General features: G+C 35.6%; 3 protein-coding genes across 3 annotated transcripts; all 3 read left to right on the plus strand.

The window, feature by feature from the left end:
- The first annotated feature begins 3,909 nt into the window (after positions 1-3,909).
- LOC114526398 lies at positions 3,910-7,783 on the plus strand. The gene is made up of 8 exons (XM_028547987.1): positions 3,910-3,959; positions 4,182-4,208; positions 4,719-4,763; positions 4,987-5,022; positions 6,000-6,047; positions 6,456-6,491; positions 6,881-7,201; positions 7,628-7,783. Exons 7-8 carry the CDS (start codon positions 6,893-6,895, stop codon positions 7,775-7,777), a joined length of 459 nt encoding a protein of 152 aa, XP_028403788.1. The 5' UTR covers positions 3,910-3,959; positions 4,182-4,208; positions 4,719-4,763; positions 4,987-5,022; positions 6,000-6,047; positions 6,456-6,491; positions 6,881-6,892; the 3' UTR covers positions 7,778-7,783.
- Positions 7,784-11,333: 3,550 nt separating this feature from the next.
- LOC114526499 lies at positions 11,334-14,611 on the plus strand. Its single transcript, XM_028548113.1, has 8 exons — positions 11,334-11,429; positions 11,575-11,722; positions 12,089-12,210; positions 12,774-12,982; positions 13,366-13,558; positions 13,985-14,079; positions 14,206-14,278; positions 14,384-14,611. Exons 1-8 carry the CDS (start codon positions 11,367-11,369, stop codon positions 14,609-14,611), a joined length of 1,131 nt encoding a protein of 376 aa, XP_028403914.1. The 5' UTR covers positions 11,334-11,366.
- A 1,437-nt stretch (positions 14,612-16,048) lies between these two features.
- On the plus strand, positions 16,049-18,872 carry LOC114526442. Its single transcript, XM_028548043.1, has 5 exons — positions 16,049-16,082; positions 16,178-16,312; positions 16,562-16,658; positions 17,808-18,032; positions 18,417-18,872. The coding sequence occupies exons 2-5, from the start codon at positions 16,178-16,180 to the stop codon at positions 18,740-18,742; spliced, it is 783 nt and encodes a 260-aa protein (XP_028403844.1). The 5' UTR covers positions 16,049-16,082; the 3' UTR covers positions 18,743-18,872.
- The last annotated feature ends 4,407 nt before the right edge of the window (positions 18,873-23,279 follow it).

Here is a 23,279-nt window from a genome sequence, read left to right on the forward strand (position 1 = left end):
AAAAAGGAAATTTAATTTCTTAGAATAATAAATCGTTCGTAAATAGAGACAGTAAAATTAGAATAATAAACGTATATTCTTGTATTTTCATGTTTCAAAAATTTTGACTTATGGGGTCTATAGTGAACGAAAGATACACTGCATGGGTGCATGGTAAGCTAAAATAGCTTCAACAAAAAATGACCGAAGTAAATTAGTGAATGTTCACGACATAAAGAGGACACAATCATGTCATCTATGGAACTTTTATGAAATACTCCCTTTTAAAGGTTTTGAAAGTTTACAAAATGTGCCATCGATCAGACAGATAGACATGCACATGCATGGCGCAAACCTTTGGTACGGTGTAGCTAACGCTGCAGGTCCAATCTGGGAGTTTGTAATTGTAGAATAAAGATTCAAATCGTCTAAAACTTACTTTCGATCGCCGAATGGCAACAAAGAAATCCAATATCCGCTTCGACAACTGAAATATTTTTTATATTTTCGTCCGAGGGATTTCCATACGCGCGCTACGAAACGGCCTTTGCCATGGATCGCACGCTATTTGTAATACTAATTTTATATTACTAATATTATTGTAATTTAATGAATTTTTCATATTTTTTCATTGCTTTCTGCAGCGTCTCAGATAAATGTAAATTTAGTTTATATTTAATTTGGATGTATTAATATTATTCTAAAATGCGTTGAACCTTCCATGGGTTGATGGGTAAAGTTCTGCAATATTTCTAAGAAATTTACCACGAATAGTTGTTCTGGTACAATAGTACATGCACGCACTAATTTATTTCAACCAACGCTGGTTCTGCCACTGATGCCTGGCCTTTCTTTGTTTTGCTTCAACTCAGCCAATTGATTCGGTGATCTAAACATAAACTGAGGACACAAAATGTCATCGCTACCATGAGGGCAGATAAATAGAAGCCTGTGTTTTGAGGATAGTAATAGGAATAAGGAATTGGCGCCTCGAAATTAAATAGGATTTACTCTCCACATATTTAGTTAAATTGTCCACGATGAACCTGCCACGACCTATCGTGCTTTCAGCCTACTTTTTTTATTCTCCCTCGATCCTTTCTCCTCGATTCTTTGTCCTCGATCTTTTCTCCTCGATTCTTTCTCCTTGATCCTTTCTCCTCGACTACGTGACGACATAGATAATTGAATTAATGAAAACAATGTTTTGACGAAAAGGGCCAAAGGGCATAGTTCCATGAAAAAACTGGCCATGCCTGCATGTAAACATCACGTCCAGGACAACCACAAATGAGGAAATGGAATCCCTGACGGAACATCCGTTGCGGTTTGGAGAATTTTCAGGTGAATTCGTGACAGAATTACTTTTTGTGGTATTTAAAATTTGGCAAAAACAACCAGAGCGATTTTGTCTGTCACTCACATGCACGATCACTGAAAACACTGTTAGTTTCAGCAGGGTATCACTAAACGATGTATAATACACCGTTTTTCAAGTCAGTGATCCTCCAGAAATATTATTCTGGAATAGAATTGTAACACCGCGCATATACACAGGAGATCATTTCCTGCACGATGTAGTGCATTTACTGTAAGTGTAATAAATTTTTGTGTAGATTATACTAGCTAGAGAGATGGCTGTATAGAATGATATATCAAACCTGGGTATCCAATCTTTGAAGAACTTATATAGCATTATATGGTAGTATTTTATTTATTGTTCTTGGTAGATGAAAAATCGGACAGAATTTATCAGTAGGCTTTAACACCTAACCATACAGAAGCAAATGGGACTAAATTCAGCCGCAATTAACATTCCAACTATCATGAAAGACATGACTAAAAATCGTTCTCGAGCCGGATAGCGCTATCTAGCCTTCGTGCAACTGACTCACGAATAAATATAAATACGGGAACAAAATTGACGCCAAATTATGAAGAAAGTTGCTACGAATTTTGGAGTATTCGTGAGGCCGTCATCCAGGCTCTTGTATCACGTTAAACCGCAAGGATTAGCGGTGAGAAAGTTAGAGAAAAAATCGTTTTCAATTGATGTGATGACATACAAAGTCAGATTTCTTGCTTTCATCGTCAGGATTTCGTATGACACGTAATTTTGAGCCATGTCGACATGAACCTTGCACCATGATTGGACCTTGGCACAGAACAGAAAAATTTCTTCCCATTTTTTTCCGATTGCAATTGATTCATCAAAAATCGTGGACGGTAAACAGAAGCAATCAAATTCAAGAGTGTGTTGTTGGAAAACATCATATTTCATCATGAAGATGCTGGTTGTGTTGCTTTTCTTTCTCGCAAGTCTTGTCGCATCATACGGGCAAGAAGTGAAGAAATTAAGTGGAATCAACGCTTCAATCGTGTGCAGCAAGAATGAAAAGGTAAGTCCCCCAGAGTTCTCGGGAAAAGAACGTTCACTCAGATTATTTTTCCCAGCTCTCAATTATATAAGAGATATAGGTCATCCTAAAAGAATCCTTTGAACGCTTAACTCGCGCGGAGACTGTAAATTATATACAAATTATTATGTGGTGCATGCCATTGACAAATCCCCTGTTTATTACAGATTGTATATATTAATCATTGCTAATAATTGGAACAGTATATGCGTGCAATGATGAGCTATGCACAACCGATGCCAGTCAAAGTTTCGTTTGGTTAGAACCTATAAAAAATCGTTTGTTTGGTTTTAATTTTTGACACATAGACAACTTATCCTAGCTTGCATTATGTCATATCCAAATTCGTTTCTATCTTACCTAGATATTGGCAGGACTTACAATAATTCAAGGAGAAAAAGGAGAACAAGGATTGCCTGGATTGAAGGTTTGTCTTTATCATTTAAAGAGCAACATTTTTGTTTATTTTGGTGTTACATATTTTGTGCATGATTTCATCATAATTATTCAATCAGCATATGAAAAAACCCAACTCTTACGGAAATAAGAAATTTAGAGTTGCATAAAACAAAGCAGTCATCTTATACTCGACGTTAACCCCACTCTGATTGCTTTCTTGTAGGGTGAAAATGGAGAAATGCCAGCGCCCAGATATTCAAATAATATAGTATGTTGTATTTAGACTATATAGTCAATGTACGATTTCCTAATTCAAATCTTTCTCAGTATCTGTAAGAGCAAGCAATTTATATTATGACGTTAAATTTTGATTAACAAATGCTTTCTGTTTAAAAGCTAATATATGCTTTCTGTTTAAAAGATATATATATATATATATATATATATATATATATATATATATATATATATATATCTTTATACACCCATTTGCAAAAACGTTGGCCGCAGATAGATATATAGATAGATACTCGAAATCTAATTATAATTGCATATGTTGTGTAATATTATAGAAATCCCATGCAAATGTAATCATATGCAATTCTAATTAGACTTCGAGTATCCGATCTATCTATCTATCTGCGGCCAACGTTTTTGCAAATGGGTGTGTATATATATATATATATATATATATATATATATATATATATATATATATATATATATATATATATATGAAATTTTAGTGCTATTTTATTATTAGTGTAGCTCGAAGAAAAGTTTTTGTTCTTTTCCCGCGGCGCCAGTTTTTAGCTATAGCGCTATCTTTTTCACGTTCCTATATTCGATGCGCGGGACTCTTTCGCTTTCTATATCTTCTGCCTTTTGAGCGCCGTGTTTTCATATAATGCTATAGAAATTTGAAAGAAGCTAAAGTAATTTATATTATAAAATAACATGTATATAACGCGTGTTCTGATTGGTTGAAGCCCGTGTTTGGATCAGGCCATCCAAACACGGAAACCATTAAGTAATTGTATACTCAAAAGCACACATGATACACATCACTGGTAAGTTTCACTTTTTCCTTTCACCCTTCCTATATAGGGATCGCATACAGGTCTGCGAAGATATAACGGGAGAAGAGGGCCTAAAGGAGAAAAAGTAAGTATATTCAACGTTTCTCTTCAGTAAGGCATTGTAAAATACACTGCACGCAAGTGACCGCAACTATCTTCCCCAGTCTGCCCACCCTTGATTGTCTCATGGGTCTTCGTACATGAATTCACAAATATAGCGAGCAAAAATAACTACTAGATTCGCACTGACGAGTCTAAATTGTATACAGCTTGTTGATTATTAACATCCCCTATTTCTTAATCTTAGGGTAACAGAGGGGATCGTGGTTACAAGGTTGGTCTTTGGAAGAACTTTATATATATAAGCATGCAATGTATTATATGTTAAGTTCATAACCTATTAGCTATTCGATGTTGCGGTTAAGGACTGGTAATAGTGAAATTCACAATGCATCATGGGGCTTTTTTCGGAAAAATCTCAAAAACTGTCCCTTAATGCGTTGCTGCTCTCACTATCACCAGGCCACTACCGCAACTTCGGAATGGTCAATTGCAAACGACATCGCATAAAAAATTATAAAATTCTCTTCTACGAGTTATCCTCAAATTTATTTTTTCGATGATACTAAATTACGAATACTTTTGAAGAGAATATATCGTAAAATATACTGGAAAAATGCGATTTAAAGATAATTTATATTGGAAGATTGCATGAGATTAGTATTAGTATTTGATTAGTATTTGTGATAACATTGTAGAAAAAAATTGCATTTAAACTTCTCTTAATCCTCCCGTAAGTTTAATCGATGTTTTAATTGAATGCATGCATATTTCCTGATCACAGGGTCCACTTGGCCCAACGGGGAATCCAGGATCAGACGGACCAAAGGTGAGTTAAATAAAACATAGATAGTGAAAAATAGTAATGCCTATGGATGCATGGGCGTAACAGAAGGAGGTTTTTTCAGGCCTAACAAACTCCGTACTGTGCACCTACCATGCAGGTGTTGTGTTTTACCATTGCAATATTATAGTAAATATGATAGAACAATACAGGGTATTCAGTTAATATCCATTCAGCGTATAAATAGATCATCAAATTTTTCGTTCAGGGAGCTGTAGGAGAACCTGGTCAAAAAGGTCGTAAGGTAAGCGTATTTATTCAAGCATTATATTAATTTTAAATCTGTCCTGTGATGGAACAGTTTTGTGAACTATAAGCATTTTTTCTTCCCTCGTTCAATTAAAGAGAGTAGCAAATGGCCCATATCTCTATTAAACTAAATTTAAAACCTAGAAAAGCATCCCAAATTTAGAAAAGTGTAAAGACTAGCTGTGTAATATTCCAAAGTGTAAAAAAATGCCGAGTGCATAGAAATTTTTCTATAATTTAGTGTTAAAACGTGGACGGTTTTTCGCGTGTAATACTATATATATATATTACACAAAATTTGCTAACTTCATGATCACACGGCGATATTTAATTTTTGGTATTTTTCAACATTTTGCGATTTTACTTTGGGTGCTCTTTCTTAGCATTTGCTTTAATAGGGAGGTTGTCCAATTATTATACACGTTTTAATTTGTGAGCATGCAATTATTTAGAGCATGCATGGTATAACTTTTATTAAATTTAAGGTAATTTCGCATGTAGCTATACTTTATCACGGCAACAAAACGACCAAGCTGAAAGAGGCGAATGACAACTGGCTGACGGTGGTTCACTAAAAGTAGTGGATCCGTATTAACTTTTAGCTACCAACCGAAAAAAAAGAAACATAACCAGGCCCTGTTCCAACTGCAGAGATCGCGTCTGTTGTATAAGGGAAAATCTACTTAATAATTATATTTAAGTGGGAAATTGGCGTACAGCTGGGATCGTGAATTTTGAAAATAACTGTACACTGAAATCAACAACCCTTTGTGTAGTTAAGATTTGGCCCCAGGTTTTTCTATACTGAAGACTCCAAAATTGAACTGAAAAACGAAATGGAAATAGTAAAAAGAGGAATCAAGTTTGTCAGAAGCCTTGTTTCGCCTTCGCTTTCCACGGCGCATCATATATCACTCTTTTATTGAATTACAGTCATATATGGCAATGTCTTAGTATATTTTTTATTTATAGGGTGAACGAAGCCATCTTAGAGGGGAAGCGGGAATAGATGGTCTTGAGGTGAGAACACAGAGTTGCAAAAAAGCTGCGGGTACGCGCGGGTACCACCCGCGAGCTCGGTTTGATTTGAATGAGGTTTGTGAGGAAGGTTCAAAGTTTAACACTCTAATTGATCACATGCATGTATCAAAAACCTAATATTTCTTTATTCTGGTTGCCACTTGACTCAGTGACATAACGCCATTTTGAGGAAGGTTTTCAAAACTTGAAATCCTACCGGAGTAAGGTTGAACTCTTTTTTCAACTCTGTGAGAACAACGTCGGCTATCAAAAGAAATCAGTCATGCATTAGACGAATAAACGTTTGTCGGACAGTGGTCGGACAATGAGGTTTCGTTTTTTAATTTAAAGCATTAATGGCGCAGACATAATCTTTGTTTACATGACAACCTAATGATTTTTATTTAGGGAGATCCTGGTCCGAATGGACTTCCACCGCCAGAGGTAAGTAGGTCACTTTATAAACACGTGTGTAGCTATATATAAAAGGGGAACAACGTTGGATATGGAGTGTGTCATAAGGTTTCCCTGAACCTTTTGTATGCATGTGGATAAATGCATGCCGATAGTATATATATAAACGGAGTCCATATTAAGGGGCTGTTTACATGATCCCGCTTAGCCGATATTAAACAAAGCGTAAAATGACTTTGAGGTATTGGAATGAGTAAGTAACAAGATCTTGCCTAATTGGTAGCCGTTTAGTCATCCTATTTCCGTCATTATTTGTTTGAAGAAGGATTGGAATTACCGTTCAGTCCGTTTTGAAAATATTTCTGTACTATGTAGAGAAGAATATTATCGTTTTATACATTTCATATTGTGTGTTTTAGACAATCAGGAATATGTTGATTCATGCATTAAACGATTACCAGGTCATACAAAGTGGTTTCTATAACAACATCTATCATGTGAAATCACGTGATTTGACTGATGGTAGATCAGACACTGGTGGGTGGGGAAGTGAAACTCCAAAGATCGGAAACTTCATTCAAGCAATTTATGCTCGTCCTGTCTACGCCACGTCAGTCACAGTGGCAGGAGGTTTCATACCATCTTGGGGAAACGACGTCAAACGAGGATATGGAAATTTAGCCCTGGAATACTCATCAGACGGCCGAAACTGGGAAAGTGTGATTGGACAATTGTTTTTGGTAAGCATTATGTATAATTCATGTATAGCAATAACGCGTTCATATAAACCAAGAATTATTGTTGCTTGCATCGAACTTTACATTATTACTCATGTCCGAATGCATTAAGGCGGTTTTCCACTAGGCTGGATTTTTCGACCAAACGAAATTTTTCGTCTGATATTCTTTTCAATTGTGGGAATTCCTCCGGAGCGGATTCCCCTCACCGGTCACAATTTGAAAAGAAAATCAAGAGGAAAACTGCGTTTGATTGAAATTTATAAACAATTTAATAAACGCCTTTATAAACAAAAGATAATGAGCCCCATTTCAGTGCGAGCTTTGAGCAGCTTGGTCAAGCAGAACGGGATTTTTTAAAGCAGAGTTCGACCTTGATAGATAGTATGGTAAAAATACATGGTAATGGTAAAAATATTTGGTCTTTAGGACGTCACAATTCCTTCACCGGTGGCACAGGAATTAATCACGGTAACATTCCGACCGGTAACAGCTCAATACTGGCGCCTAATCTCAACAGAAGATAAATGGGTTGGAACAACTGAGTTTGCATTGAGACCTCTGATCATGGCGACTTGAATATTAAACATTAAATTGGGATGCGCTGTGGTGAATCACAGAATTTCTTGTTAAACGTTTACTTAATTAATTTACAGATTTCGTAGTTTTCAGACAAGGTCATGTTACTCATGTATTGTTTTGTATGTTCCTTAGGCTACTTTGAAATAATAAGCTTTTTACATGCAGTTCATAAATTTTGAAAGAAGTTATATTCGTTTGCTTATAATATTTATATATTCGACAGAAAAATAGATATTCGAAAGGCTAGCTTAGTGGTTTTGAGAATGCGCCTTCAGTTTGACATTATTTGTCTCGGGCCTCAAAGAGAGAAGGAATTGAAGCAGCAAATGCTGCCATGCATTTCTTCCAAATATACGAGGTTGAGCTAGGTTGATCGTCCGCGAATATTAATTAAATATTTTACCCTGCCATACCGCTAATAAATATAACCTGTCATGTATATCAGTGCATGCATCTGTGGTGCATTAGGGTAGGAGCTGTGAGTTTTTGGCACCAAATATATTTCCGAAAAGACATGACGACGTGACAAACCCAACGAGCGCATCTTAGCTAAATATACACGAGTGACAATGAGTCATGATAAAGTAGTTTGTGATTGAGTAAGATTTGCATAACATTAAATGTTTGGTAGTTTAACTCCTACGGGCTACTGAAAAACAAAAGTAAGTAAAGATAAAGATATTTACACTTAACGGGCAAACGTTTTATTATAAGCACCGTTACAGCAACGTTTTCCATTGAAAAATTGCCATGGCTGCTTTGTATAGGAGTTGTTCTCTATATGAAAACGGAGTTGCTTGGGCGGAGTGTCCTTCTTCGCCGGAGGAAGTAGAGTTCGCATGGTCTGACCATATAGGCAAATGTTTTCGTTCTCGTGGCGCTCGCGTGCGCGTGTACGCGGTCTACGCGGTCTACCAAGATCAGACTTAGAAAATACTGAAGAAACAATAAAAACAATAGTCACGCAAATTCACACAAGGCCATAAGTGTATGATAATCCTGATTCGTTCAGACCGGTAAAACGTCGACGATGAATCAGTTTGTTTTAAACGCAGAGCTCGCAATCGCAGCGAAAAATGCACGCCATCGCGCCAGTGAAATGAAAGTATAAGCTCAACTGGGTTGAGAATCTGTCATGTCAGGGCATGGTGCTTGAACAGATGCGGGAACACTGGATTCCTTGCTGATTCGTACGACCATGACTTTGGAATTGTTAAAAACGCAATAGAAGAGTTTCTATATAGCTATTTTCCTTTTTTAAAGATATATTTGCTCTTTCGAAATCCGTGCATTTCCTTGTCTGGCTTGTTTTAATTTTGGATAATGCTATTTATTCAGATATTCCTCTGCTAGTATATAGCTAAATTTAACGGCGTCCATGAAAGATTTTCCAACAAATATTTACTTTGACTGCCTACTGTTTAACTGTTAAATGTTTACTTTTTGTGACAAACTATTGTCTTCCTTCAGCAAAGGAAGAATTTAATATTCAATGAGTTTAATTCATTGATATTTGGCCATGGATGCGCACTCAAAATTGCAATGCCTCTGTTGAAATGCATGCAGTATACCTAATTCACAGTTAAATCTATACGAGGTTGTCCTTGGTAAAACGTTTCATAAAAAAACAACTAAACCTTGCTAATGTTAGAACCACGCAAATCTACCATCTATAAGAGTATAATCCTTAAACTTATTTGTGCTGCCCATTATGCACATCGAGATCAGTCGTCATGTTATTTATAATGTGCATATAGTGGACAGCACTCTTTGATCTTAAACATAAGGTCTTAAGGTTCGATGACTAGACAAGAATTACCAAGGTCCAAGTACCACTTTTTTTGTGTAAACCACGTGTAGGTGTTTATTTACATGTAATTCCGGCAATTGTGGGCCGTGTCAATCAAATCAAACTTTGGCTGTTTTTATACATAGAATCTTTCGTGCCGATTTCGTATCAGCTAAGAAAAATGCTTGTGATTAAGTCATTAAGAACAGATAAATATTGTTATAATAATATTAAATGATAGTAACATGCAGGTTAAGTTAATATTATTTAATTTCTTAATGCGCAGCGAGCCTCATTTATGAATAGTTGGATAAAAATTACAATGCCTTTAAAATGCATTATCATGCAGCTAATTCAATGAAGTTGTCGTTGGTAAAGCCATTTGCTACTCTAAACCTTATAAGGTTTAGAGTAGACAACAGCACAGTTTAATCAGTTTGGAGCGCATAAATATCATCGAATTTAAAGTTGCATCTTTCAAGACTTCAAGACTACATAACACGCGAGGATGTTTGTTTTACTGTGTTGTGTTAGCAGCAGACGCCCTAATTCGACTCCCACTGAACATCTAACGGGTTCCTAAGTTCTATATTTTGACTGCACGTTTGTGACCTATAGTTGTAAAACTTCAAGACTTCAAGACTACATAACACGCGAGGATGTTTGTTTTACTGTGTTGTGTTAGCAGCAGACGCCCTAATTCGACTCCCACTGAACATCTAACGGGTCCCTAAGTTCTATATTTTGACTGCACGTTTGTGACCTATAGTTGTAAAACTTCCCATCGTTTCAAGTCCAGTACGGCAGAGTACGCACTCTCATGTCATCTTCGTACCGGATTAATAGCACACCTGATTGATACATAGGCGTTGCAGTTACACAAAGGTGTAACAATCCGATACGATCCACTGAATGAAAATCACTCCGCTCTGGAGATGACTGTTTCCGTGTCATCCAGAGAATCCGCTATCAAACGCTTGCAAAGGTTATCGATTCCAAAACAAGTTCGATTTCACTGTTTGTCCACGACAATATTTATTTTCGAAATTTTGCTTGCCCTTCGTTGTCCTCCATTTTGTTTGTATTTTAAATCAATTATTAATCCGGCCGTTATAGTGTAACCAAGACAAATCCGATACCATATGTTAATATGTATATCGAATCAAAGTAGAAAATCCGGTAATCGTGTAATTGAAGCCTTCTCAAATGTTCTTCTAATGATATTACTTGTTCGGAAAATTTGCCCTTGAATATTTGGGCGTTCGAAGGGTTTGAGTATTTTCATTAAGCAGACAATCATCAAAATGACAACGACTTTGCAAATAATATGAGTAAGCAATTTGCGAGAAATAAAGTCGACTGAAGTAAAAGCATCTATCTGACAATTATTTTTTACTATTTAGTTTGACACGCTTCCATAACGTTAACGAGTAACGTTACAATGATATTGATTAATTCATATGAGCTGGATGAATGAAAAACGTTATGGAATGGGATAGTCGTCAATAGGAATCTGAATATTAGATCTTTGAGTTAGACCTGTATTCAAATATCGCACTCTTTGATCTTTATCGTCAGGACTTTAGTCTCGCAGACTTTGATGGCTAAAGGCAAATATTATCAAGTACCACTTTTATTTCTTTGACTTTGTGTAAACCGCATGTGCATGGGTGTTTATCATCGATTATTCCCTTGATTTCGTTTCAGCTCCTGTCTCTTGCGGTCATTACAAAAAAGAAAGATGAAATCCTTATTATATAGAGTCATAGCAGGCTGTCTTGCTGAATAGAAGACAACATGAAGACTTGGTTGATCATTTCGGTGCTCCTTTTGGAGATTTCATACACCTTTGTCATCGGGGTAAGTATAATTTGTTAACTGTTCATTTTTTCTCTTCGATTTTATTCCAGTAATCAATCGCAAGCAACTGATGGAAGCATCAGTCAAAGGACAATATAGTACTTTAGTACTACATTAGATAAATCAACGGTCATTTTATCTTTAGAAAATCAAAATACTCAAAGGAAATAATCCTGGGGTATGTTCGAAAAAGAACAGTGGTGAGATAATGCTTGTTCGAGATCGACAAAACAAACAAAAACTCTTGATCTGCACAAACGATAAAGGAATTTTTGGATGGAGAACACTGGATGGTATGACTTACATAGCTACAATACATATTAAGTTTCAAAAAGCTTTTCATCCTGGGTTTTACAGAGAGGAATTTGCTCTTTGGTGTTATTTTCATTGGTGTTTGAATGTCTCAACCTTTCATAGATCATTTCTCTTCAGTTTTGGAATATTTTAAGATAACGCGGCTAATGCATGTGTGACACATATAACACGACACAGATTTGCCAATTATTTTATGATCATATATAGTGTATATGAATTTCAGTGTTTGTAAATATACAAAAGTAATAAAACGACAAGTACTACTTCGCTTTTACAAAAACAGAACTCTAAGATAATTAGTTTTACTTATTACCAAATCTATGCATATATAATATATTATATAGGATCTAGTCCACCAGGTGAATTCTTCAATCCGGGATACGACTGCACCAGTATATTGAATAAAGATCTAAAGGCTAAAGATGGGTTTTACTGGATCACACTTGGGCACAAAATTCCGAGGAAAGTATGTATTTTATATAAAAGAAGTCCTCTTTTTGGAATAAATTAATGTTTGAATAAAATTATAATAAGATATAGTAAAGACAGTACACACTCAATGCAGTTTTAACAAAAGCAGTTATATGATCCAAATAGCTAATTTAGATAAACTTTATTCAGTTTTATTAGTCTCCACATAACTATTTTATGACTTACAAATATACAAACATAATATTCGATGTTGCAGTCGTGTATATAATGTTATATTCGATGTTAGGGTCGTATATATAAGTATATTATTTGATTTAAGAGATATTTGCTTGCTTTTATGTTTACTTAATAAATTGTAAAGGAAATATATACGCCTTACATGACAGTGTATATACTCTAGCTATGCTATAGTTATAGCTTAATAAGTTCCTATATGTTCTCCTAAGTTCCCGTATGAACGCTCACTGCCCTCCTCCGATAATTCGTTTGTTACAATCATGGGGTTAGTAGCAACATATGATCAATGAAATACGTTCAAAACAAGAGGTTCAGGTGGTCAGGCCATATAATATTGAAGATGTTTCTTATGCTTTTAAGGTTTATTGTGACATGACTACCGATGGAGGGGGATTTATTTTGGTTGGTCGCAAGAATACATCAATCACCTGGACTGTTCCTTCCAACAACAAGCCAGTTGAACCATTCGGTGATCCTCATTGGACCAGCTCATTAGGCAATGCACCAATCAAAGATTTTAGAGTTCAAGTTGCAAGTCAAGAAAATTTTAAGGCAACAAAGGCACATTGGTGAGAAATGTAGCTTTATCTATTATTTATATAGCCTTATAGGTAATAATATTTTCTTAATAAATTAAATCAGATCAATCAAATAGACCTTTCAGGCCATGATGAAATAGATTAATCAATCAGATCAATCAAATAGACCTTTCAGAATATAGACTTTTTGTCAATATACGTAAACATTATTTAAATAATCGTACATAAAGAATATAACAATTATTTTATATTGTTTTAGGAATAGATGACTTTTTACATTAATTATTTTGTATTCTGCTTCCAATTAATATTGTTCGCGACAGTTGGTTAAATCTATTCAAATTTGCATGTATTTGTCATGAAAATGCTCGTTTTGATACAATATTTCCAAGTTTTTTGCTTTTTCTCTTCAGGTACTATAGACTCCGCAAACCACGGCCACTCAAGAGCTTAATGATTATAAATAAAGGCGGGTGTGGGAAAACTTCGCCTGGAATTGGAGACGTACAGTTTGTGAAAGATTTGATTACGGATAACATCGTGACTACAAAGTTTCGCTGCTCAAAATTTGGAATGGCTCATAATGCAAGGACACGGTTTGGATGGGTAGGTTTAGATGGACATTGCACCAGTCGCTTTTCCCCCCGCTTGTTTTTTAATGCACACAATACATGGTAACATTGTTTACAGGAATGAATTTTCTTCCTAAAGGGAGCATTATAGGCATGCAATAAAATACATGCTGCATGTATATATATATATATATATATATAACATGAAAGTTTTAGGGTTCTGCAGGAAAAAGCAAAAAAAATAAATAGCTATATATATAACCAAATTAAACGTTTTAAATTTGCATATGCGAAGGCGAAATTAATTTTTTTATGTCCAGTTATTTTTACAAAATCCCAAAAGTCAAGTAATATTCCCAATTTTCATGCAACAATATTAAACCACAATGAAATTTAATATTCTGAAAGATTGGTATCAAACAAATAGCGCCAAGAAATACTGAATGATTTTCCATTTCAGGCTAAGATGAACGATTGCTTGCAAAGGCCATGTCGCTGGGGATTTGCTTTCCATCATAAATATCCGCTTCAAACTGACTACTCTGGGGCATTCAGGTAAAATAACATTTTCCGTCATTTCTATAGCTACCTACCTTTATTGATTGATCAAAACTAGTTATGAGAAAATGCTTGAGTGAACACTGCAATATTCTTAGCATACACTTGCTCCCTATATTGCAGCTACAGCACGAAAAACAGTATTTCCGGAATAGATTATGGAGCGACAGCTCTTATTGGTTGCGACAATGGCCAGGTTTGCTCAATAAAGTTATTTATTATTATCACGGCATATTCCTCACTATAACTTTCCATGAACCTATACATTGCTGTTTTGCTTTCATGATGTCATATAACACAGTGTTGCGGTTGCTATGGACCCAAAAATGGAAAGAAAAACTATTGTTTCAAGGAGTGCAATGCACGAAATGGGGGGACCGTACGAAAAAACGTATACACTTGGTTCTGGGTTAGAACATCCATTCCTAGAAGATTGTGGACTAAATGCATGGACTACAAAGTGGTCGAGAATGGCGCTTCTGTGTGGTACAAACTTGTCGGTGGAAATGAAATACCAAAGAAGGTTTAATTTAACTATATATAGCCGACCATATTTTTGGTTTAATGCGATTTAAACTCATTGCATGCATAGCAAATTTCTCAAGTAAATATACCCTAAGTGTATATGCAATTACAAATAATCCATAAAAAAGTTCAAATAAGTTCTATATTCAGTTTATAAGTTATCAAGGTTTAAGACAATTTCGTCCGTACTCGAGCGAACGCTGAAAGTTAATTAAAAAAGATTGGGTTTTTGGGCGTTTTAATTTTCTAATGACCTAAAGCTCATCAGTCAATCCAGCAGTGACAATTTACATCATTTTCTGATCAACGACGTTTGAGTGGCGATTCCCAGAGGGCAAAGATTATGGATAATAATTCACAAACAAAATTGATGTTGATTGTGATGCATGGTGCTGCGGTGCTGCCGCTATTGTACATGTATAAATAGGGTTGGTTTATTTCTTCAATTTGCGCGGTGTTTCCGCCTAATATACCTTAGTATAGCCCTGGTATAGAAAATCAAGCCTATAGAGTTTTAAAATGTCGAACTTCCATGTACTTGCAAGCTTGAGCATATGCTTATTTGGTGTATCTATACTAGTATATATATATATATATATATATATATATATATATATATATATATATATATATATATATATATATATATATATATATATTTGGTGTATCTATACTAGTATATACATATATATATATATTTGGTGTATCTATACTAGTATATATATATATATATGGTGTATTTATACTAGTATATATATATATATATATATTTGGTGTATCTATACTAGTATATATATATATATATAGTGTGTACGCGCCATACCATAAATATTCCTTAAAATATTATTGCGTATAATCGACTGTAGGGTCGCTGTGTTAAAGACAAACCACTTTTCTACGAAGGGGTAAGTTAATAAATAAATATTGCGCTGCAGTAAGTTAGTGTAAGGTTTTCGGTATAAATACATCAAAAAGAAATGAAATTTGTATCTGAGAGTCCTACTAACTCTCCTGACGAAGGCCCTCAGGTCGAAACGTCGAGAAGTGTTTTGTCTATTTTAGGCATTTGCTGTTATACCATGCACGTGCATTTGATGCTTATAGTTCTAATTTCACTGACGCAGCTTATCGATAAAGGCACTTAAGTTTACATAGTAGGTAAGAATTGTTAATGTGATATTAACTAGTTTGATGCGAGTCTGGAAAAGTATTACTTTTTGCATGTACATTTGGTGTATCTATACTAGTATATACATATATATATATATTTGGTGTATCTATACTAGTATATATATATATATATGGTGTATTTATACTAGTATATATATATATATATATATTTGGTGTATCTATACTAGTATATATATATATATATAGTGTGTACGCGCCATACCATAAATATTCCTTAAAATATTATTGCGTATAATCGACTGTAGGGTCGCTGTGTTAAAGACAAACCACTTTTCTACGAAGGGGTAAGTTAATAAATAAATATTGCGCTGCAGTAAGTTAGTGTAAGGTTTTCGGTATAAATACATCAAAAAGAAATGAAATTTGTATCTTGCCTCAGATGTTGGTTGTTCCAGACAACACAACAGAAAATAAAATACCAAGTGTCGAGGGAATGATGGTGTACAGGAAAGACAACAATAAAGTTTATGTTCAAGGAGATAAAAAAATGAACGCATTGGCCGAGGAAAAGAAGGTTGATATGCTTTTTTATTACATATATAAGCGCAGCTCAATCGATACCGGTATAGGCTAGCTGTATGCATGAGTTGATGTTGAGGCATGTTTTAGGAGGCAACATTCATATATATACTGCATAACGCAATAAGTAAATGATATTAAAATCGATACATTTTGAATTTTTTTCTGAAATATTTCTGACTTAATGGATAATAATTCATGAATCGAGATTGTTTACAATTGGACAATACTTTTTATTGTATAGATACTCAAAATATTGGATAAAGATATTGCAAAATTGGAGAGTAAATTCGACAGTTTCAATCAAACCTTGAATAGCAAGATACGATTAATGCTCTCTCGTAAGTATATTGGTATATGTCCAATCACAGATGATAACAGATCATGATATAACCAAATATATTCTGATCCGAATAATAACTAAATATTGCCTTATAGCAAGAAGGAAAAATCAAAAGAATTCAAAGTTCAAAAGAATTGCGATTGTGACTATTGTTCACATGCATGCATGCACGGTATTCGATATGCATGCATGTGTGTCGAGTCGCCACCATAAATTTTAATGCAATAAATTTTTATAATTGACAAACTCTGAGAGGTCGAAATTTGCCTTTTTATAGTCCTATATTTACCACTTTTCGCATATTGTTCTTTAATTTACAAGTCACTGAACGTTTTGACAAGTTAAGTGGAATTGTGTTTTTTTCAATTGAATGATATAATCCATGTGGTAACGTTCAACGATAATCGATCTACATTAATTGTGGTCAATTATTGAGGTAGTATCACTCCTATTTAACGGCCCTCGTACAAGCTTCCGATCCAGAGCGGGGCGCTTTCAGTTCTAATATAACCAGGGAGCAGCGTGGCACGGTGGCAGCGTCTTCAAACAACTTAACATCAAATGTGCATGGTATAACGGCAACTGCCTAAACTAGACAAAAAACTTCTCGACGTTTCGACCTGAGGGCCTTCGTCAGGAGAGTCCTACTAACTCTCCTGACGAAGGCCCTCAGGTCGAAACGTCGAGAAGTGTTTTGTCTATTTTAGGCATTTGCTGTTATACCATGCACGTGCATTTGATGCTTATAGTTCTAATTTCACTGACGCAGCTTATCGATAAAGGCACTTAAGTTTACATAGTAGGTAAGAATTGTTAATGTGATATTAACTAGTTTGATGCGAGTCTGGAAAAGTATTACTTTTTGCATGTACATCGAATATTTGAATCGCAAAGAGAAATAATTTTATCAAACATGATGTAATTTGGGGGATCACTAGATATCCATCCCAAAAAACTAGAAGGGACGTTTCTCTCCAGGATTGATGCCCCTGTTAGAAATGTTATAGCTATATAACGTACGATGTTAGCTAACATAAGACACATGTTCACACGATGCCGGTTAAACTCTCCTGGAAGTGAAATCATACGCGGTTTTAATTGTTCACATTCACATACGGATGAGCATTTTTATATACATTGCAATTAGGTGACATTTCGGCTTCCACAGTCCTGAAAGGTCAACCTGGAAGTTATCTCAAGCAATTGAAACAATGGTTTTCTTTCAATAAGCTGACATGTTGTTGGAGAACTTCACTGGATGGCTGGGATTCGCGTGTATTTCATACACGATGCGACAATAGAGGAAAAACAATCACTTTGGTTAAAGTTGGGAATTATATCTTTGGTGGATACTCAACCTATCAATGGGGTGGTAAGTTTATGGCCTAGATCAAACGTCGCTCTTTTCATGCACCGAACCTAATGCAAATGAATTAAAGTCTTTGTTTGAACTCATTTGCATTAGGCTCGGCGCATGAGAAGAGCGACGTTTGACCACTTAAGGCCATATAATATAAAAATATGTTACGAGGCACTGAAACAGAGAACATCGACAGAATTGCCGGTTTAACTTGAGATGTCTAATCACTTAGCTCATGCACTATCCTATACTACATGCCTCGATCGCGATGAGACACGAAGAGTAAGTTATAGTCTACATCCAACTTAAAACCCAATTAGAATTAGCCACCCGTTATTGATATTCTTCACTGTTAACTACAAAACATGGCAGTAATGACCTTAATTGTAATTTTAGGGTCAAACGGCGCTTGGCGATCAAGCTCGAGCAACTACATTTTCTCTCTGCGCAACAAAGACAACTTGAGTCCATTCAGATCAGCAGTCTACAGAAACACTCATCTCGCAATTTACACAAACCCGACATATGGACCAACGTTTGGTGGCGGACATGATCTATATATTGCAAGAAATGCTAACAAGAACAGAAATTCATATACACATTTTGGTAACACTTACCGTCCTCCATCTGGCTACAGTTATGGCAACAGTAATACCCAAGCACTATTGGCTGGTAGTTACCATTTCACTCCCACTGAAGTTGAAGTTTATTATTATGTGTGACATTAATTCAGCTAATTTTGCATGTAATTAGTTTAAGAAACTAATTGTAATCAAAGGGTTTGTAGTTTTTAGAAATAAAAGTTCAGGGCATTTTAATTCTATTCACTTCGCTGGTATTATTCGTTTAGAAGCATGATGATTGCGCATCCAGCAAAGCTGCGTACGAATTTTGAGTACCAAGATGGTATATGGTATATACCAAAATGCTATATCAATCAATAACAATATATAACTGAGCGGTTTCAAATATTTGTGAGCTTGCTTTGGATTTGGATTATAAACTTATTCAGTATAGACCTGTTATATTCGACCACATGCAGTTATTCGACGGATGACGTTGATATTGACAATACACTATGCTGTACGCGCTGCGATTTTTTCAACACAAGCACTGACGAGTGGTTTCTGAAACAGTATTATATGACGTCAGTATTATATACTGAAGAATGCATTTAACCATTTTTTAAAATATAAAAGTAAAGTACCGATCATGCAAAGTGGGCTGGTTACTGTGAATATATATTAAAAAGACTAGGTTCCTTTATAGCTGGTGAATTATATTGCAATGGTTTGTCGTCTGCATGCATTTAGAAACTTATTTCAAGTTAATTTGGTGTTCGAACTATATAGAACAATTAGCCATTTCCCAAACGAGCAGTGCATTGGGTCTTGAACCGCAGTATCTATGGACTGTTTGGAGGGACAGGAAATATAAGTCTGAAATAAAAGAAAGTCTCTCCAAACAGTCCATAGAGTGCTCGTTTGAAAATTCACACATGTCCATGCACAACACCTGCATACAAATATGTCAGTTAATTATAAGTATATTGAATTTGAATCTTTGCTAGTTAAATTAGTTTACGTCTAGACCTATATCCGTCATTGTATTATATGTCCAGTGTTCACCGGGTATTTTAATAACATATTACTGCAATGAGTTTCAGCATCGACCTTTTGTATTCTATATCCCGGCTGTTATAATCCAGATTTTCCGGCAATCTAATTAACTAAATTATTCTATATGATAATACGATGTTGTGCATGATACCTATGCGATCATACAAGGTCTCCGATCTTATACTATATATATACACAGTTACATGTTGTAGCATGTACAATGGATATATAATGATTTGAATCCCCTTTCATTTAAAAATATATCCACCTGTGTCGATACCACTATTATAGGCAAGTGTATATATATGTATATATATACCAGCCCATTTTTCCAGGATACCGCTATCAAGCAATATGTGTTATAATAATAAAACAGCTAGACAGCCGATCCATGATGCATACATGCAGGTTGAAATTCACACAATCATGTTGCAACAGGTCCTATAGGAGTTTATGAAATATAAACTACGTACAGTTGAACATTTTATTACCACCTCCGCCCCATAAAACACTATATTATTATGTTTTTAAAAATATCTTTCGTCGTTTGAAGGAATGGATTTAGCATTGCTGAAATATTTCGGCGTCGCAAATTTAATACCAACAATAATATTTTAATAACATAGGCCAAATTAATTCCCATGAAATAATGCATATGTAAGAAAAGGCAGACAGGTCCACCTACCCAAAAACGTTATTAGGCTGCTGCATGTATATAGGAACACGCCCCTCGAACGCTTCGCGCTTAATTATACCTGAATATATATATATGATAATACATGCACCTTATATATCTAAGGAGGGGGGGGGAGGGGATGAATAGGTTTACGGATCGACGGATTCAGACCAATAACTTGCTCGGATTTTGGATTAACCGCGCTATTTTGCGGGATTTTCGGATCCTAAAAATATTACGGATTACGGATTTAGCAGCCGTGTGGTATCGGATTATGGATTTACGTTGTTATTTTCTACGGATTATGGATTTTGTTTAGATGGGGCAGATAGGGATACCCTGTGATTTTTTGTCACTGATATCACTTTCTGTCCCGTTGCAAAAATTCAAGATTGCGGCGCGCGGTCGTTCGCTGCGTCGGCTCACTCGTGACAATTTGTGATCATGAACATCGGGTGATAAAACTTATATTGATCACCTCACCTATCATATGATAAACTAAAAATACATAACATTCGAACTACTTATTTGCCTCTCTGCATGAGTCACGTGTATGATCGAAAATTTTTCAGCGGATCCGGATTCTAACCAAAATATTTTCGGATTTGCGGATTTGGCAAACATTTTTTTGCGGATAAACGGATTTGCAGACACCTATTCACTCCCCCCCCCCTAAGACAACAAGCATTTGGTATATATATACATGGTATATATGATATATGCCTTGTGCTGGCATAATTTTGATCAACAACTTCAAACCCACTTAGTTTACAAATATTTATCAGTAAAATTAACTGACCTCACAGCGATTATTGATATTTATTATATAATATGCAGTGTTTTATTGACGAATCCGCAATTTTGACATATCAAACTCTTTCTCTATTGAGGTGAACATTTGCTCAAACTAGTGTCCAGTTTTTTTCTATTACAAAATGCGCGCCTTGTAAAACAATATGGTGTCTAGACCAAAGCGCACATTATGCAAACCTCAACGTTTTGTCCACGAATTTGCGGTTCGATGTGGAAAAAATCATTTAAACGGGAGGCGAAAGACAATAACCTTTACGAAGTTGAGATCAAAAAGATTGATCAAGAATATAAACGTGTTCGTACGCATTTTAAAGGATACGATTCGCGTTTTGATGAATGGCGACCCAATGGGCTATGGCAAAGTTAATATATTTCCCGTTTCTTCAGCATGAAAAGCCTCGTGTTTTGGCCGCCGCGTCAATATAGACGATAGAGCCGATAATAACAATAACAATAAAACCTTTTGATTAAAATTCGCCCTTACACGCGCAGGTAGCCGATGTGAACGATATTAATGTCCCTTATTCCAGCATATTATATGTATAATATATACACAATATATCAATAAGAAAATCATTAATGTGTACTGCAGCAGCGTAGGCTATTGCCGACGCTATTTATTGCGCGCCGACGCAAAATATACACAACTGTGGTATTAAACAGGGGCCGGTTGTATCAAGCCCGTTTAGCTTAAACGGTGGATAAGTCAAAATTAAATAACACTCTTACATCTCTCTTGAATGAGTCACCTTGAATATTATGCACTGAATATGTAGTTGTAAACAGTATCTTTGTATTAAGGTCAAAAACATTTTGTTTGCTTGTTGAATAAAACGGCAGGCTTGCTTTCTATTTTGAACTTATCCACCGTTTAAGCTAAACGGGCTTGATACAACCGGCCCCAGTACTATATTAAAGCATACAAGGTGAAAATATAAAATTCTCTTGCCTGCTTATCTCGTAACTGGTAAACAGCGGGCCTCCATTCTGATTGTGTTCACATCACCAACAGCAGAGACTGCATTAATGTGTGAACAACATATGCAAATGCCGACCAATGTCGCAAAATACCTACAGTTCATGGCCATCGGTCCGAAGCTAATTCGCGTTGAATATGTACGAAATTCATATCAAAATACGCGCCAAAACATGTAGATTTCAATTCCGAATGTAAGGAAAAGAAATATTGTATAGTGGAAGCAGTACGAGGAGTTTTCCCGCAACTTCCGCTCTAAACGGCGATTTTTGACCAATATTCTTATATAGCCCGCAACATTCAACCCCCAAAGTCCGACTCTGGGATACGACGAATCTTTACCAAAAACAATAAAGAATGTGCGGCATAGGTCTAAATTTAATAATCCGTGTGTAAGTGAAAGATGGCTTCAGTTTCTAAGGCACACGAACAGAAAAAGCGCTTATTTTGGACGAGTTTGTATTGCGCACTGCTGGGGGTATCCTCGCTTGTAACGCGATATAGACTATTTGTATAGCGAGAGTTTGATATGAAAAGCGACAATAACGCATGTGCGATATATTCATGATAATAACACATGTGCGATTATCGTGTTTGATCAACCGATCTGGAATCAGGAAGGGGGATAAAAAACTGTTCAAAAAGCCCAGTTTTTTATTATATAGTAAACACAATAATACATGGATGCTTGGAAATATGGAATTTATTTCTCGTTACGTGTTGAGAAAGATGACTCACTCGTTCACTGTGCTCACTCCTTCGATATCATTCTCAACACTCGAAATAAATTGCATATTTCCGCAAATCCATGTATTATTCTCTCATAGGATTAAAACTCCCGGTGAATTAAGTATTATAATGCACTGCATGAGCATCTCTTTCATCCTGGTGTGAATTAATACCGCGCTTAATTGAATGTTGTTCATGCATGTTAATGAAATCGAATGAAATTTAGCCGCTATTATTGTAGGAATCGTCTTCTGTCTTCGTTTCAGCTCCTGTCTTTAACAGCCATTACAAATAAGGAGAATGAAATCCTTAGAGTCATTGCAGGTTGCCTTGCTGAAGGGAAGACAACATGAAGACTTGGTTAATCTTTTCGGTATTCTTGCTGGTGATTTTAACAACTTTTGTTAGCGCGGTAAATATAATATAGACTTGTTGTCCTTAGCTTT

This window comes from Dendronephthya gigantea, unplaced genomic scaffold (assembly GCF_004324835.1).
Source record: "Dendronephthya gigantea isolate DGI-Jeju-01 unplaced genomic scaffold, DenGig_1.0 000038F, whole genome shotgun sequence".
NCBI classification, from domain to species: Eukaryota; Metazoa; Cnidaria; class Anthozoa; order Malacalcyonacea; family Nephtheidae; genus Dendronephthya; species Dendronephthya gigantea.